This window comes from Megalops cyprinoides, chromosome 19 (genome assembly GCF_013368585.1).
Source record: "Megalops cyprinoides isolate fMegCyp1 chromosome 19, fMegCyp1.pri, whole genome shotgun sequence".
NCBI lineage: Eukaryota > Metazoa > Chordata > Actinopteri > Elopiformes > Megalopidae > Megalops > Megalops cyprinoides.
Window position 1 is genome coordinate 5,269,942 of NC_050601.1, and position 16,826 is coordinate 5,286,767.

General features: G+C 45.5%; 1 protein-coding gene across 2 annotated transcripts; it reads right to left on the minus strand.

The window, feature by feature from the left end:
- Positions 1-442: 442 nt before the first annotated feature.
- On the minus strand, positions 443-16,826 carry slc25a23b (solute carrier family 25 member 23b). Of its 2 annotated transcripts, none has more exons than XM_036552518.1 (10): positions 15,788-16,826; positions 7,635-7,758; positions 6,728-6,815; positions 6,505-6,616; positions 4,851-5,009; positions 4,056-4,208; positions 3,662-3,775; positions 2,798-2,965; positions 1,697-1,847; positions 443-1,402 (listed from the first exon to the last, which is right to left on the minus strand). In XM_036552518.1, exons 1-10 carry the CDS (start codon positions 15,986-15,988, stop codon positions 1,221-1,223), a joined length of 1,452 nt encoding a protein of 483 aa, XP_036408411.1. In that variant the 5' UTR covers positions 15,989-16,826; the 3' UTR covers positions 443-1,220. The 2 variants fall into 2 exon arrangements, with proteins under 2 accessions (XP_036408411.1, XP_036408412.1); XM_036552519.1 differs by having other exon boundaries at positions 7,635-7,761.

A 16,826-nucleotide genomic window follows, 5' to 3' on the forward strand; every position in this document is an offset into this window, starting at 1 on the left:
TATTCAGTAAGTACCACTTTGGGAGAACACATTCACTTTGAAAAGTGCAAATCCACCATTAAACTGGTACACCAAAGAAGAGCTTAGTAAAGACTCTTCTAGATCCACTCCGGACATTCTGAAAAATTCATCCCTTAAAGTATGAAAGAAGAAAAATAAGCAATTTAGTTTTCAAATGTATGTCAAAATGGGCATCATAAATTAAAATACATAAACTACTGCCACCTCCCAACAGTGCATGTCATTTTATGCATATATTGAATACATCATAAAATGATACACCGAAAAATACATTACAATATATGCAAAAAATACACACTATAAATGAATGTGTTCTTTTTATATATTCTTGATATATGACACCTATTTTTACATACCAAAATATTTTCCTCATGTTTTTGGCTTCATTTTCTGAACATATATCAACATGTGTCATGAGAGAATGCTTTGGCGTACTGCTTTCGTTTTCCATAGCATATTGTCAAACCTCATTGCTCTGTGTGTTAAGCACAGCACTGTAAATATTCACATTTCTCTTGGGTTCAAAAACATTGCTTTGTGTGCAATAAGTGTAGTTCTCAGCACTGACCAGTAGGCAGCTGAAAACGTTCCGTTCTTTTGTTCCTTTGAAATATTATGACATCATAGAGGAGGGAGTTCCTGGGAAGTAGAATAGACTGATTCCTGACGTGCAGGGCTGACCAACAGGGAAATGCAGTGTGACTTGAGTAATCAGGTAAGTGCACTCATCCATTATATAAGGAGACTGGAGAAGTGTTTTAAAAACTGAATTTTAGGACTGATGAAAACGTTTTTTGTTGCTTATGAAAGACTAAGAAACTCCGCACAGGCAAGATCTAATCACACTGGATCCTTTCCGATTTCAGGAAACCCTGACAACAGTGTATTGCGTCTTTCCTAAGCAGATAGAATTATGTGCGTCCGTCTGTCTGTATGCTCAGAGGAGCTAACATACGCAGGAACGCGGCAGGCATGTGAGTGAGATCCCTCCACAGCCGAACCCCTCTATTCTTCTCCTCCTCTCATCCCATCCGCTGGGGCTGAGTCTCTCTCTCCCTCCTCCTTGGACTCCTCCTCTTCTCCACCTCTGCTCCACCCGTCTGAAACCCGTCTGAAACCCGTCATGTCCGCTGCACTCCTCGCTGTTGTTCGCGGGCTGTCGCGCCTTCAGCTCTGTGTCCCTCATGTCCCGCGTCCGTCTACGAGCCCACCCCCAGGGCCTTCTTCATGTGCTCGTACACCACGTAGGAGATGCTGACCGCGGGAATGACCTTCAGGAAGTTGGGGGCGATGCCACGGTACAGTCCTGGCACTCCCTCCTGGGACACGATGTGCTTGAACTGACCCAGCATGGACAGCTTGGGGGCACCGTCAACAGAGGCTGTGGAGGAGGACAGAGAGTGGGGCAGAGTTAAACAGGGGGGGGCAGCAGTGTAGCATAGTGGTAGAGTGGTAAGGAGCAGGGCTCATAGCCGAAAGGTTGCTGGTTCAATTCCCTGCTGGGGCACTGCTGCCTTGGGCACGGTACATAAGCCAGACAATAATGTAATAGGTTTCAGTGCCTCCCTCAACACCTGCTTAACCGTTTGCCCTCGTTCACTCTCTCGCCCCCTGCCACCCCTCCTTTCCTATCCCCCTTCGCTCCTGTCAACCCCCCCCAGCCCCTCTCACTTACCCTGGGCCTGCATCCGCGTTCGGACCAGCGCTAGCGGGTAGCTGGCCAGCTGGCCACAGGTGCTGGACACAGTGCCGCAGCCAAGCAGCACCAGAACGCCCGGGTCTGCGGAGTCCACACAGTACCGCTGCAGCCAGGCGTTCTTCAAGGTCTGAGGCAGAGAGATGTGGAGGGATGTGATACAGAGACAAGATACAATCAATACACTGCACACGCACACAGAGCAGGGACTGTCCTGCAAAGAGAGGGGGAAACTAGTCATTCCTGTGGGAAAATGCAGTGGACAAAATGCAGGAGCCTGTGTGAGTTCCATCGCCCCACCATTTTGCAGAGAGGACAGCAAGACCCCAGTGGACTGTACAAGATCGGACCGGGGCAGCAAAAATAGCAACAGCGCAGATATTCACAGAGTTATAGAAAAATGTTCTGACACCCTCTAGCGAAATGTATCCGCCGTCTTCACAAGGACGCGTCAGAGTGAACTCTAAACTTTCACTCGGGAACAGACGGTTGCTGTCCATGACACTGCAGATGAAAAAGCTGCCCCCTACAACAACACGTGAGGTTCGAAGGGCCTGCAACGTTTATGTCTATGGGCACTGTATGCTTATTTTTATTTGTGCATGCCCACATGTTCCCATGCCCACACCCTCTTCAGGTACAACTAATATAAACAAAAGCCGTCACAGTCAAGTGGGAAAAAAGCCACAATCCATCACACCACACATCCTCAAACTACCCGGAAAATGGCAGTTAGAACAGGAAGGACTGGTATCCTGGCAAGAGGAGACATGTAAACCCAATGAAATGAAATACTGTGCCCCTCATGGCATAAGACGCCTCTGTGGGTGAAGGAGCGGAGTATGAACACCCACAAAGGTGCACAGTGAATATCCTTGCACATACACAGACAAGCACACACTCAGATGCACGCACACACGCATACACACACAAACGTGCCCACGCATACATACAACGCGCAAGTGCATAGACGCATTCATGCACAAATGCACACTCGCTCACAACTAAACATACATACATGCATGTACACGCTCACAACCCCGCACACGCATGGACACAGACACACACTAAGATACACACCTCATAGACGGCCAGATCGATGCCCGCGTAGGGAATGATGCCCAGCGTGTTAGGCACATAGCCCCTGTAGAACGCCAGCACGCCCTCGTTACAGAGGATCTTCTTGGCACAGTCTGCCATCCCGGAGTACTGTCCTGTTTTTCGCAGGGTGAGGCGGGTCTTCAGCACCTTGACCCAACGGAGACGGAGATTTTTACCACGCCAAGTAAGACTACTTACTTACAGCCATGAGGTGACAGCCCTACTCTGAACTGAGATAATACACGCACAAAGGCCGAGCAGTCAAAAGTAACAGGTGTTTCACCTGCTCAGCTAGCATGATGTACGTGCCCTCATTGCGCAAGGGACAAGCTGAAAACAAGCAGTGCCCTTTCCTGCTGTCCCTATCTCAGCTCATCTACAACAGTTATCTCAGCCAAGTGCACGGTTGTCAACAGATGCATATAAGACGTTGTTATGCTGTTTATGGTATGTTTTGACAGCGACACGATGCCAAATATGTATTATCATTACGCTATTTATCCATATTGTTCTTTTTCATTGCAGTTACTTTTATTCCTCACTTTGCACTTTTTCATAACAGCTATGACACCTGTTATGCATTAAAATTATTATTGTTATTGCAATAGCATTTTGATGTTCTGGCCGAAGCACAGACAGATAAAGGGATGGAGAGATAGGCGCAGACCCAGCAGAGAGGAGAGGTGTGAGAAACAGGAAGTGTATTGCCTTTACTCTGCATTCTCCCACACAAAGCCTTGGGCTGTGCTGCATGGGTACATAAGTCAAGACTCCCTCTGTGCAGAAGTGCACGGAGGGAGTCAGGGGTGCACAGCTGCATTGACCCGGGGCACAGATTCTGACCTCCATGGGGTAGATGATAGTCTGGGCGGTTGCTCCGGCCAACGACCCCGCAAGGAACCTCTCCTGGACCCGCAGGGACACGTTCTCGTTGTCACCCCTCATCAGTCGTTTGATCTGGCGGGAGAGTGGGGGGGGGGGGGTAGGGGGGGGGGGCGAGGGACAAGGGCAGGGGTGATAGGGTAGTGGGGGGAAAAGGTGAGGGAGTGAGTCAGGGGGTGGCAAGGGGGAGGGGGGGGGACACAGTCTGAAATGGAGCGTGTGGGAGCGTGAGGAAGTGAAGTAAAGTGAGGCCGTGGCAGGTGGGCGTGTGCGAGCTCGGGGGTGGAGAGGAGAAGCCGGGCGTTCGCAAAGGAAGTGACTGGCTCACAGAGAGGGGGCAGGCGGACCGACTCACCTGCTCGTAGGCCATAAACTTGATGGCGGACTCCGGGGCGATCTTCAGCACGTTGATGCCGTTCCCGCGCCACAGGGACTGTATACCGCCCTCCTGCACCATCCTGCGCACACTGGTCCACAGGTTAATCCGGGGGTTCCGGGAGCCGTGCACCTGAGCGGCAGGACAGCAGAGCGTCAGTCACACTCTGTCAGTCATACTGCATCAGCAACACACCACTGACTATGTGGAAGAGCTGAAATTAGTAGCCTGTGTGAGTCCTGTGTAAAGCCAGTAGGGCAGCAGGTAGTAGAGCGGGTTCAGCGGTGACGTCACTCCCCAAGACTCGGTTAGCTTGTGTTGTTGCTGATGGAGTTAGGGGAAAATTTCCTTAGCTCAGAATTTCCCAAACCTCTCCTGGAGTACCCCTTGTCAAAGCGAGACACCCCCTGATTCAAACGATCAACTCGTTATGAACTCCTGAAGCTGCTTGATAACAAACTGATCGTTTAAATCAGCTGTGTTGGAGCGGGGGGGAAGAGATCTAAAACATGCGGGACACGCTGCCTTAGCTCAACTGGTAATGATGCTGGCAATCAGAATTGAGCTGAGCATCGAGAACATCGGTTTGAGTCTCGCCAGTGGAGGAAGCAGCCACTCACATAGCTGTTACAATAAAACTGTGACTTCTGCAGCACTGCTGACACACAGCTGCTGACCCAGAGGGTTGATAACGGTGCACTGGTAATGCTATTAACAGAATGGAATCAATGCAAACAGCACATGCTGTGCTGACTGTGGCACAATGGCACTCACCTGTAGGAAGACCTTGAGGCGATCGAGAGGTGCTGTGCCTGTACGCGACACAGCACCCGCCATTGCTCCCGCCACCAGCTGCCTCCAGACCACCCCTGACCTCCTCTCTCGCTCCGAAAATTCATCTGGCACAGTCAGGTGCTCACCGATGTCAAGCATCTGGTACACAGAGAGAGACAGTGAGAGGCAAAGGGCAAGAGACATCTTTTTAGTTCATAAAAATTGTCCAAATCATTTTAATATCTTACTTCTTTTAGCATCCCGTCCTTCTGCATGTTTTAAAATGACACTGCATGTCATGCAGTGGTAATTTTGCAAAATTAGCCCACGTCACTAAAATTGCTTTGCATTAATTTCGTAAACTTCTCCCGTGGATTGATTACTTCGTCTGAATTAAACACGGTTATCTATGACGTCAATGCCGCTATTGTTTCGCACAAGGTTTCCAGCCAAGGACCAATAATCACAGACTACGCACCTCATGTTCTTTCGTGCCTCGGCTAAGAAGTTCCGGTTATCGTTAAGACTGTTGAGCTACAGAGTTACGGTACGTGAATGTTCTGTGACAAGGACGGATTTATGAAGTAGACTCCATATTTGGAGATCACGATAAATGGCTATCTTTGTTACTCTAATTTTGTTAGTTTGACTCTTACAATAAAATATCTTACAATAAAAAACTCAAGTTCATAAATTTGATTCGGGAACGCTTTAAGTATTGAGCTATTTCGCCCTCCTATTTATAAAGGTAAAAGCCTGGTGTAAAAATTCTCCTGCTAAGCGACAAAATGTAAAGGTTAGCAGGATTAGGTTAGCTACATTTCGTTTGTTTTTCCACGCAAAAAAAATCGTCATTCGTGCTTTGCCAAATTGGCAGTAACCAGTTTTACGGCAAATCAGCTAGGTAATCTAATTATCAGGCTATAACTAAAGTACGTTTGGAGTTCAGGAAGGTAACCCTCTAGACTAGGCATCTGACTGTGATAAATGTCAAGATTTCCTAAACATGAGCGGTACGTAACTGTCCCAATCGCCAACGCAGACGTAGCCATAGCCTCGTCGTCTCCAACTATATCGTAAGAGTACATGAAAGAAAAGTACCTGACAGACACCTGGTAGGCGAGGTTCGGATACAGTAGCTGTTAACTTGAGAGCAAGTTACTCGTTTCCACTGTAACAAAACCTGGCTGAACTGAGAATGAGCGTGCTCACTGTATACGAACACCCGGTAACCCTGTAACTCATAGTCGCACGAAAAGACATGTGGACGTCTATGTAGGGTCCAGCCTGCGATGTGCTTGCTGGTTACACCTGCTAAGGTGGTTGAGTCGGATGGGCGTGTGTTTTTTGACCGTAATTTCGCCGACTCAAATTACAATAGTTAGGCATAGTACACATCAATGGCGATGCCACTTCGGAAACCACAAGAATTAAGTTTCTCATCCTTTATCGAGAGATCTGACCCGATCTCTCGAATAAAGGATTTGAAACTGCAAATAGGTTTCCGAAACTAGGGATTTGTGCAACCGTTTTATTGGCTGCTAATGTTTTTGAAAGCAACAGCAGAGTGAGCTATGCATGCCCAAGGGACAGAGATCGTTTCCTTGAGGATGTAGTTAAATGTCATTAACAAACTCTCAGAGAGCAAACTGACCAGGGAGTGCTTCCAGAAGTGGGCGATGTCCTCTATGTTGTGGATGGGGCTGAACAGAAAGTGGTCTCGCCACTCATTCCAGTCAATGGTCAAGGTACCATCCCTATCCATACTGCGAGGAGGGACAAGAAGAAAAAAAGATGAGATGCAGGCTCTGCTCCATGCAAAAATAACTGTTTCCACACACGCCCACACGCACACACGCACACACACACACACAGACCTCTGCAGGATCCTCGAGGCCTGCTCTGTGGAGACGGCCACCCCCAGGCTGTGCAGAGAGCGCTGGATCTCCCCCAAGTCAATGCAACCTGCAAAACAGCACTGATATGTGAGCACCAACTGAGCCAGTATGATAGTGGAGTAGTTGTCTGTTTTTTTTTTAATCTCAAGGGATCTTTCTAGTTTAATAATTGTTAAATAAAGATAGATGTCTGTATTATTTTGCCTCTTATTTGCATTTCTTTCTGATGCAAATGATAAACCATAATTGTTGAGTAGAAGTCCTCCAAGCCACATTGCTGTTGCCAGAGATAACTGTCCAACAAATACGACCACTGTACAGTCCTGTAAAACCTTTGGTATCACACAAGCTGGAAGATATAGTTGAAACAGGTTCATCTCATCTCACTAAACTCCTATCTTCCATCTGGAGCCTAACCAGAGAAAACTGGAATTATAATTAATGCTAATTGTTCTCTGTTAATCTCCCCAAATGTTCAGTGTTTTATAAGTGTTTTTCCCAGAGAATATGGGAGTTTACTGAGAAGAACTGAACTTGCTTCAACTATGTCTTCTAGCTTGTGTAATACTCAAGGTTTTATAGACCGGTGCAGTGGTTGGGCTAACAGTTTTCTGTCAAAGTATAACTGCATTCCTATACATATCTTAAAAATGTGCCCATTTAGTTTGTAGCCTCCAAGTTGTTTGCCTTGTAATGGTTTCCCAAATCTGAGTAAGATTTTGGGTTTGCCATGTTGGAGAGCAAATGATAAAAAAATGATCAAGCTGACGCTTGATCAAACATTAACACACATATGCTGTACAGTGTAATAATTCATGTGGTGGGCACAGTGTGTGACCGTGCGCCGTGTTACAGAGTGTGGTGAGCGAGTAGAAGGAAAGCAGACCATCATCATTGTAATCCAGGCTGCGGAACATGAGCCGGAGTCTCTTCTCGTGGACGCGCAGGTACTCTGTGAACTCTTCGAAGTCCAGCTGCCCATCGTTATTGGTGTCGCCTTCCCGTACTATCTGCTGGGAATCGGCAGAAGGGAAAGAAGGAGAGAGGTAGGATGCCACGAGTTTAGGAACACAGGAGAGAAAATGAAAGAGGGGGGAGAGGTTCTGTTATGAAGTAGGAGCACACATTCTCTTGCTCTCACACACTTGTTCACACAAGCACACATCTACTCTTTCACACACTCCCTTGCACAAACACACACATACCCTCTCACACACACACTTGCTCACAAACACACACACACACTTGCTCACACAAACACACACACGCACTCTCTCACATAAACACACATGAAGAAGTTCTCAAACACGAATTCACGCGGTCTCTCTGGTGGTCTGGGTTAGAGTCTCTTGATTTGTGTCCTGGTGCAACTACTTCACCATCATAATCACTCAAGATTCATGACTGCAGGGTTTTTTTTTCTTTGCAAAGGCACTGAGCATGCTCAGGACCATGTCCTCAAGTTAAATAGAGACCCGTTTTTACATTCAGCAAGAACATTTAGGAGAGCAGAAAACAATACAGCACCACTCCTGTGAAAACTGGGGTCGTCTAATCCATATAATGTATCAATTATATCTGTAGGAAGCCCCAAAAGGGCCTACTTTTTGGTGCTGTACAGGTATTGGGGTATGCCCCACTAATCCTGTAACTTGGCGACTGTATCAAATTAGATGTTTCAGATTAAGAGTGAGGATTCGTTCTCTCCATGAACAGAAATCAAGTGCTGAAAACCTTTCATCCAGACAGCGTTGGGTATATAAATGCTTTATCAACACTCACAATAAAGCCAACAGTGCTAAACACCCTCTTCACACACCAAAGGCTGACAAACTACATTGTAAGTGTACTATAAATGAACGTTTTTTGAGACCTTGATTCCTTTTATTTCTTGTCATTGAAAACAAACAGAGTATCAGCAACAAAAATGACTATCATTGCAACATCTGAAAGTTTCACCCTCTTCATGGATGTGATGTTAAGAAGTCACGGCTTTAACAGGGAGAGCTCTGATCTTGGGAAGCAGTGTGATTATCAGCAGCTAGCATCAATGATGTGTTAAACTGTACCAAAGAGCGCTCATACACCCACACACCTATCTCTCAATCTCTCTCTCCATCGCCTCCAGAGTCCAGTGACTGTGGATGGAATCAGAGGTAGGATACAGAGAACATGGTCATGTCAGGAGCAGCAGCAGTGCATGCCTGGACACATCTCTCAGAGCCACACGAAAACTGATACTGCTGTTATGATTAACAGTCACTTAATGTGAGAGATGTTTTCATATTTCTACATTGACATAGTCAAGATAGAGAGGCAGGTAGTATGAGAGTGAAACAACAAACATCTTCGTTGGAACTGATAAGCATCCAAAAACACAGACCAGACTTTTATTTTGACTACATATCAGCCACAAGTAACTGTGACACCTCCCCACTGGAAAACTTAAAAACTGGAAAAATATTGGCAGGATTTCAGTTCAAATTTTACAAGTAACATGACTCTCCACTTAGTTCCTGAATAAGAACCAAAGCACCTGCCAGGGTATTTTACACATTTTTGAAGTTGTTTCTGAGGTAAGTTAAAAAGAAAAAGAAAGAATGAAACAGAGAAAAAAAAGAGAAGTTCAAGGGAGAAGCAGAGGCCCACACTCTGACCTCTCTCTCATAATCTCCTTTATGAATGATCTCTCTGAACAAATACTAATCCCTCAACCTCCACAACATCACATGATTAGGACAATAGGAGGAGGAGTTTACAAAGTCATGGCAACGTCATTAGAATGTTATCCGCTAGCTGGATCTCAGCTAGAGCAAGACTAAATCTTAAAAGGCGGCCTGCATAACAAACACACAAACGGGCTACTAAAAACTTATACTAGATTTGGTAAAATTCTTAAACACAGGGACCAGTTTTCTGCTTATCCTTATGCATGCATTTGCAAAAACCACACCAACTGGCTCTGATGTCGCTGAGGACATTAATCTGCATTCTGCAACTTTTTGTCCAGCGCTGATTATTCATTATGCTTTCATTATAGTATTCACAGGTTACTACAGACCTTTGTGTACATGTAAAATCATATAGGGTTGTGGAGACTCTGACACATCAGTATGTGAAGGTATGCAAACACCTTTAAGAGGACTGAGTTGGCGTCCCTCTCACAGAAGCAGGCCTAGGCAAGCTGTTCTTTCCCCACCAAGCTCTGGTCCATTTTAAATCGGGTTAAATCAGGTTAAATCTTGTCTGGTCTTGCACTAACCACCTTGCCGCACTGGTGCGGAATCTACTGGAGCCTGTTATTCAGACCTTCCTGGATCTCTCTGAGAATTTAGCTTTCTGACTGAATAAAAACCAATGTCCACATAGGTACAAATACTATATGATTAAATCCACCTTTTCCCAGCTGTAAAGTTGTATTTGTAAAATGTAATCACTTGCATGGGTGCAGTGAATATCTTGACTGATTTTTTCTACTTCAGTGCAGTGAGGGGGGGGGCTGTGGGGGCCTTTGGTTGACATGAGGAGGGCCCTCTGACTGACTCCTCAAGACAGAAACGTCAGAAACGCATAAACAGCAGGGTAATTGAAATGGAACATCAGAACACACGCTATGCTATCAGTAGAGTACACGACAAGGTCAAATATAAATGGGTGCGTGTTTTAGAAAACTTGCTTACTCCCACACACAGACTACAGCAGCATCTAGAAAAAAATACCTTTTGCTCTGAGGGGTGTTTCCACTTTCATTGTCTTTTTATGTTTCATCAGGGCTCACAGAAATGTTGACAACCCATTCTACAACAAGAATGTACAATCAGACATAATACATGTATGACCAAAGTGACAGTTTGAAATCAAGTGCGACAGTACTTTCAGCCAGGTGAGTAAGTGAATATAGGCAGGGTCCTGAAAAGTGAAATACAGGGAAAATGAGGAACACAGTACATGTATGTGTGCACATGTGAGTGCGTTGTGGGCGTTGGGCCAATGAAACGAACAGTTCCGCTTAAATTAAGTTAATCAGTATTACAGCTGTAGGGGCTCCATTAAAACAATTAAACAAGTCAGTTAATCAATAACTTCCATGCACTCCGAGTCCACAGGAAATTAACTTGGCTGAGCAAAGGAACAGAATATGACTGAGAGTCCCTCAGCTCCACAACAGCCGACCAATCAACACAGCTTTCCTCACTTCTCAGAATGATACGGCATAAACAGTCTTGATCTCTGTTCAACCCCTCGATGTAGTCGTTCATAAACTAATTCACTTAGGGGAAAAAAAATCTATAATGCTGGTGAGTGGCCAGACAGGCCAGGAAAAGAGTAGTGATCTGTACCCACAATCACACAAGCCTTTTTTAAACAAACAGAGGTCTATAAAGTTTTATCAAGATGTGACGATAAAACAGTTTACTCAAACCGCTAACTCAAACTACCGGCAGACTCCCGTCTAGGAGATCATGAAGTCCTGTGGACCTCACTTCACCTTGAAAGGAAATAAAAAAGGCAAATATGAAACAGGGAGGGGAGGTGCAGGTGCACCTGGGCCTCAGCCACAAGTACGCTCACCGCTGGGGTTGGGTAACCCTCAGGTGTTGCTTGATCCCTTCATCAGGCACAGCCTTCTGGGTAATCTGCAAGGAGACAGCCACTGCCCTTGTGCTTTGCCTTTCGCAGATGTACCAGTCGGTAACAAGGCTATATTTGGCGAGGCCTGTTTTGCGTTTTGATTGGTTTTTCATTGCTTGCTTTCTATTTTGTATTGCCTCACTGCATAAAGGGGAATAAAATGACTCAGCCGATCAGCCAATGCAGAGCCCTCCTGTGTGTCTTTGCCCATTCATATCTGCTAAGGCGTCCACTCATGGCATTGTACTTCACCAGTTAATCAGCCACAGCTCAGCAGGCTTTATGACAAAGTGCTTTATTTGAAGTTGTCAAAACAGGGTCAGAGCTACACTAGGATACAGCTAACTAATATGTTTTTTTTTTTGTTGCAAAATCTGCTATGTAAAAAAGAGGACTTCCCAGGCAACTTGAATTCAAATGCTAATGTTGGCCTACACAGAGCTGCTAAATATCATTGAGCAGGCAGAGCTCAGAACTGAACGATTGTATTATTCAATGTTGCTGAGAACAGCATATGCCACACTGGTGTTCATGTGATATCTTTAAAAATATGAGCTGCCTATTTGTTGAGGGCACAGAGGGTGGTTGCAAATACTGAGAACATTTCTTTTTGCTTTGATTTAGCACTTTTGCTCCTACCGGGAAATAGAGTGATCAACATTAAACATTCAAATAAATTAATAAACCTTGATGTTTTCACTTCGGCATATTCAAGCATAAAGTAACAGAGTTGGTTCCTGCATGTGTATAAGGAATGACATACTGCTTCCAGCACAGGCTCCAGCCACAGACTTCAGCACAGCACTGTGCACAGCCTTTAGACTGGTGATAACACTAACAGCACCTCTCCTCCTGATGCATGTCCATTTTTCCCCCGACAGTGAGCTCTTCCATTCGCCACCAACAGAGCCTCTGTGCGAAGCCAGAGAAAGCACGCGATTGTGCGTTTTATTCCAGGGTCTCCCGAAACAAGAGGGGTGACAGCCGCCCTGGATCCACTACATGTGCGGGGCTCCGCTGCACATTCCCAGAATGCACTGCCCTCTTCTCCTCACACACAACATGCCAGCCCACACTGCGCTGACCCAGAGACATTCTAAATGGTCATTTGCCACATTTTCCACAGGGCACACCTGGACCGGGATCACCATCCGGCAATGTCAGAGATCAGCTGCGTCAACCCGAAACAACAAATACGGAAGTGCTTGCAAATTTCAGCCTTCTTCCAGATGGAAGAGTTTTTGTGTGTTTTGTTTTAGTATTCACTACTGCCATACTTTGTGCTGGCACTGCTTAGTTTTTAGTAGAGGATAAACATCACTAACAAAGAGTTCTGTTATCATCTTAAATAACAATCCAGGATGTACTTAAAGGCCAGTTCTCATAAGTACAATGTCCCTGTGCCCTTATGAGTGCATGGTATGTAAAGCTGTCCACATACAAGTTACCCTAAAAACTCCAGAAACATGGATAATAAAAGACACAATGAGATTAAGCTACTCCTTATGTACTGTAGGTCCTCTACATCATTCTGCACGCACTAATGATGGGGGATTTTTCTTCACCAATTACTGCTACCACACTCAAATAATTCAGTCAATTCCAACTAGGTTTGCAGCAATTATATTGCATAATTAGCATCTGAGTGTAGTGTCACAATAATGGCTTCATTTGAATTGAATGTCATGTAATTAGCCATGTCAGTGCTTAAATGAATGAGGCTGTCACAGCTGCTCAGAGCTTACAACAGCACACCTATTGGAGAGCTGCTTCTATTGGCACCTCCAGCCAAGTGACGGCAGCTACAGAAGTTATAGAGAGTTATAGAGAGGTTTGTGCAACCTCGCACGGGCGGTGAAGTGACATTCATCAGCCTACACTTTAGAAACATAAAAACAGAAGTTATCAATCAAATTTTTGCTCAGACATGTATTTCAAATTTTTGTTGATAATCAAGTATTCTGTTGTTCCAAATCTAATAATACATCCAACAATCAGCCTCCACTTTTCCCACCCAAAGCACTTTGTGGAAGTCCAGTTGTTTCGTGTGTAAATAATGAGTCACTGCAAACTCACGCTTCCAGACAAGAAAACAAATTACGTGCATGAATCATCTAATTTATAGCAGGGTTCTTCTCATTTATGAATATTAATGAGAAAGAAAGGAAAACTGTTTTTTTTTTTATTTATGGATTTTCCCATTTTTTATTTATGGATATTTCTTTTATTTACTGACAAAGCATTCAGACATCTGCCCATATCTTGGTAGAAAGAGTTAAACGCTTGGACTTACACATTCCTATTGTGTATACCTTCAACCCTTGTCTGTCACCCAGTAACTCCACATAACAAACCTTTGTGGAACTGGTTGTATACGGGTGTCATGTGCCAAGGTGTGCAAATGTACACGTTCTTAAATGAGCTGAGAGGGACCAGTGCTAGCCTGAGCTGAGGTGCACAGTAACTGGGGGCAATATAAACAGGACAAAAACCCAGCAACGATGAAGTACGGCTGAATCCGAGATAACGTAAACACGACAAAAGTGCTTGCCCAGAGTTGCCATTTTCACGTGGCTAAAAACGCTAATGGAAGTCTCTGACCGCGCGGATCAATGGCTGGTGCCTGTTTCCGGGTGTCAAGGGACTTTGATCGCCGCGTCCACCAGTGCTGCGAAACTTTAATTGCCGCCGCTGATGGCCATTCATGAATCAGCTAAGCTGACGTGTAATGCCAATGAAGGAGACTCACTAATCCACAGAAGATCTACTCCAGTGACCTGAATACAGGACACTACTGCGTGTGTTTCACACAGGAGAAATTGCTGTGCAGCGTTTCACTGGCACAGGAGTCCTGTCATTTAATCTACTGTACTTTATTTTATTATTATTTCTTTATTTCCCTTGTTTTATTTCCAAGGATTTTCCTCCCCTCATCACTTCACTATAAGTGAAGATTATAGACTAAAGAACAAATAGAGTTTCAGGAGGGCAACTTTCAGGCCATCCCTATGCAATTAACAAATCTGTCCCCATCCTCAAGTATAAAAAAACCCACTCACCACTTCTTTTTCATGTCAGCTGTTCATGGCATCCCTCCTCCACCTAATCTCCTCCTTTTATTATTATTATGTACAAATGGGGAGGGGGGGGGGGGGGGGGGGGGGGGGGAGGGGGGGGGGGGGCGGAGGGGACGGACGTACAACCTCTGCCTATGACATAGGGCAACGCCCCCTTCCTTGGTCTCCAAGCCTGAGAACCATACCCCTATACCCTCATCCACTGCAATGCATCTTACTGTATTAAAATTAATATCTACTGAATCTTAGTATTGACATATGAAATTCTCTCTCTCTCTCTCTCTCTCTCACACACACACACACACACACACACACACACACACACACACATTTGGGGCTGACAGTCAAAATCTCTACAATGGCTAGGCTGAGGGGGGCCAATAAAGCAAAAACATGTACTATTTTGATTAAGCAATGGCAAAACAACACTGCCTCCAAAGGCATGCCATGTCAAAATGTATGCTGTCCCTGCACAGCCCACTACAGTGCAAATCAACCTTGGATACAACAGTAGAGCTTGAGACTGAGGTCAGTGCCTATGTCATGCCTTGGTACAGTTTGCAGTGCAAAGAGTTAGTGTTACAGTATTAGACAGCAGAACACTAAAATATTTATTCTACTTTTTGGAGGTTTGGTAAATTAACACTAGGGGTAGGGTTGAGGGCTGCGATTTGCCAGTGCTTTTCTATGCTGCAGTCTGCTCAGTTCTAACATCAAATTGAAATATGGTACACGGATAAGTATTAAGTTGATATTTAAGAACGACCGCCGACGACCCCTCAGCTGCAGCTGAATTAAAACTCCAACTCCTGACTCTTACTGTGGTTATCCGTACTTAAGCAGTGACCTCACCATCAAAAAATAGATCACCGTACTCAGTCGCGAGGGTACATATGGGGTCCTGCCGACACTTCTACAGCCGTAGCCAAAGACATGTGCCCGACCGCTTGGGTTACTTACTGCGGAACCGGCCTTTCCGTTTACGCTCCAGGTGGGCTCAGTATGAGGGGTATGATGCAATACATTGCGCTGTCCGTATTGTGGGACAGCGGAACTGCTTAATGGGCTGTATAGACCCGTTAACCGCTCTCGTGCTGCAGCATCTTCAGACAAGACTATGGGAGGCGCTGACACAGGGGCGTCCCAGGCCAAACGGCAACACGCGCGCGATGGCTTCATTTCAACCATTTCGGACAATTTAGCGTAACACGAGACTGGCGTGTTGTTGAGCATTAGTTATTACTGTTCACCGGATTTACTGTTATGTGATGGGGAGACTGGCGTGCAACCGAATTTAAACTTTTAACTCTTGCTCCAATAATTTGCTTACCTCTTCCACGTCACTCCGAAGGAACCCCCGGGCTCTCAGTCCAATCCGCAACTCATTTATGTCGATGCGCCCGTCTTTATTTAGGTCCAGTTGCTCGAATAGCTCAGCCCATCGTTTCTCTCGCTCGGGGTCAGCAGAACCGGTCTCCTGACAGCGAGCTAGGGTCCAACCAAGACAGGACGGAGTCCTGGCGTCGCCCATGTGAATGGGTGAGTTTTGAAATGCCCCGTTGAATTCGGTAATGCGCGACACTATAAATATAAATTACAGCTGTCGCAATCCGGTCAACCCCGCGCTGGGATTGCCTTTCCCTGCACGAGCGGTGACTGAGCAAACAGACGAAGGTACTGCGAAGTTTGGGGACAGAAAAGTCGTTTCCACAACAGAGCAAACCGTTGGGTGGTCAAGCCGGCTCCGCTTCATCCAGTTCCCCGAAGCTCAGTCGATTTGCCCGCGACAAGGAGGCTGTATATCCCAATAGGAACACAGAAATATCTGCTCTCCACGTTCTCTGTGCTACTGCTCCGAGAGGTTTAGCTAATCCGTCGAGCATTACAGTGAATCTCTACACCGCGTGAGGCGTAAATGAGCTCCCTAAATTTAATATTAATCCACCTATCGGTTACATTGCCGGTAATAACAGCGATGCCCCGGTCCATAGGCTAATTCAAAGGAATTAGCTTCTTCGTCACAAGCTTGCCTGGTCTCCTGTGTTAGGCAACTTGCAGTGCAGCATTATGAAAATGAAAGCGACTCTGCCATTTACCGCATAGTGCGCCGGCAAAACAAAAAATCAAACGTGCATGGTGGTACTTCAGCCTACCGGCGGAAATTCGCCAATGGTCTTTCCCAGTATGTGTAGTGCAAAATATTTCCGGTAAGTCAGGCTGAAAAATATGAAAATATAGTTTAAGAAACGATGTAGAAGGTCATATTCATCTTTACCTCCCCTCTTGAAATGCTGTTGCGTACCATCTTAAAGTGATCAGGAAAAGGTTTTAGCTCGAGTCCGCACTGTATTGAACGCGGTTTACACATC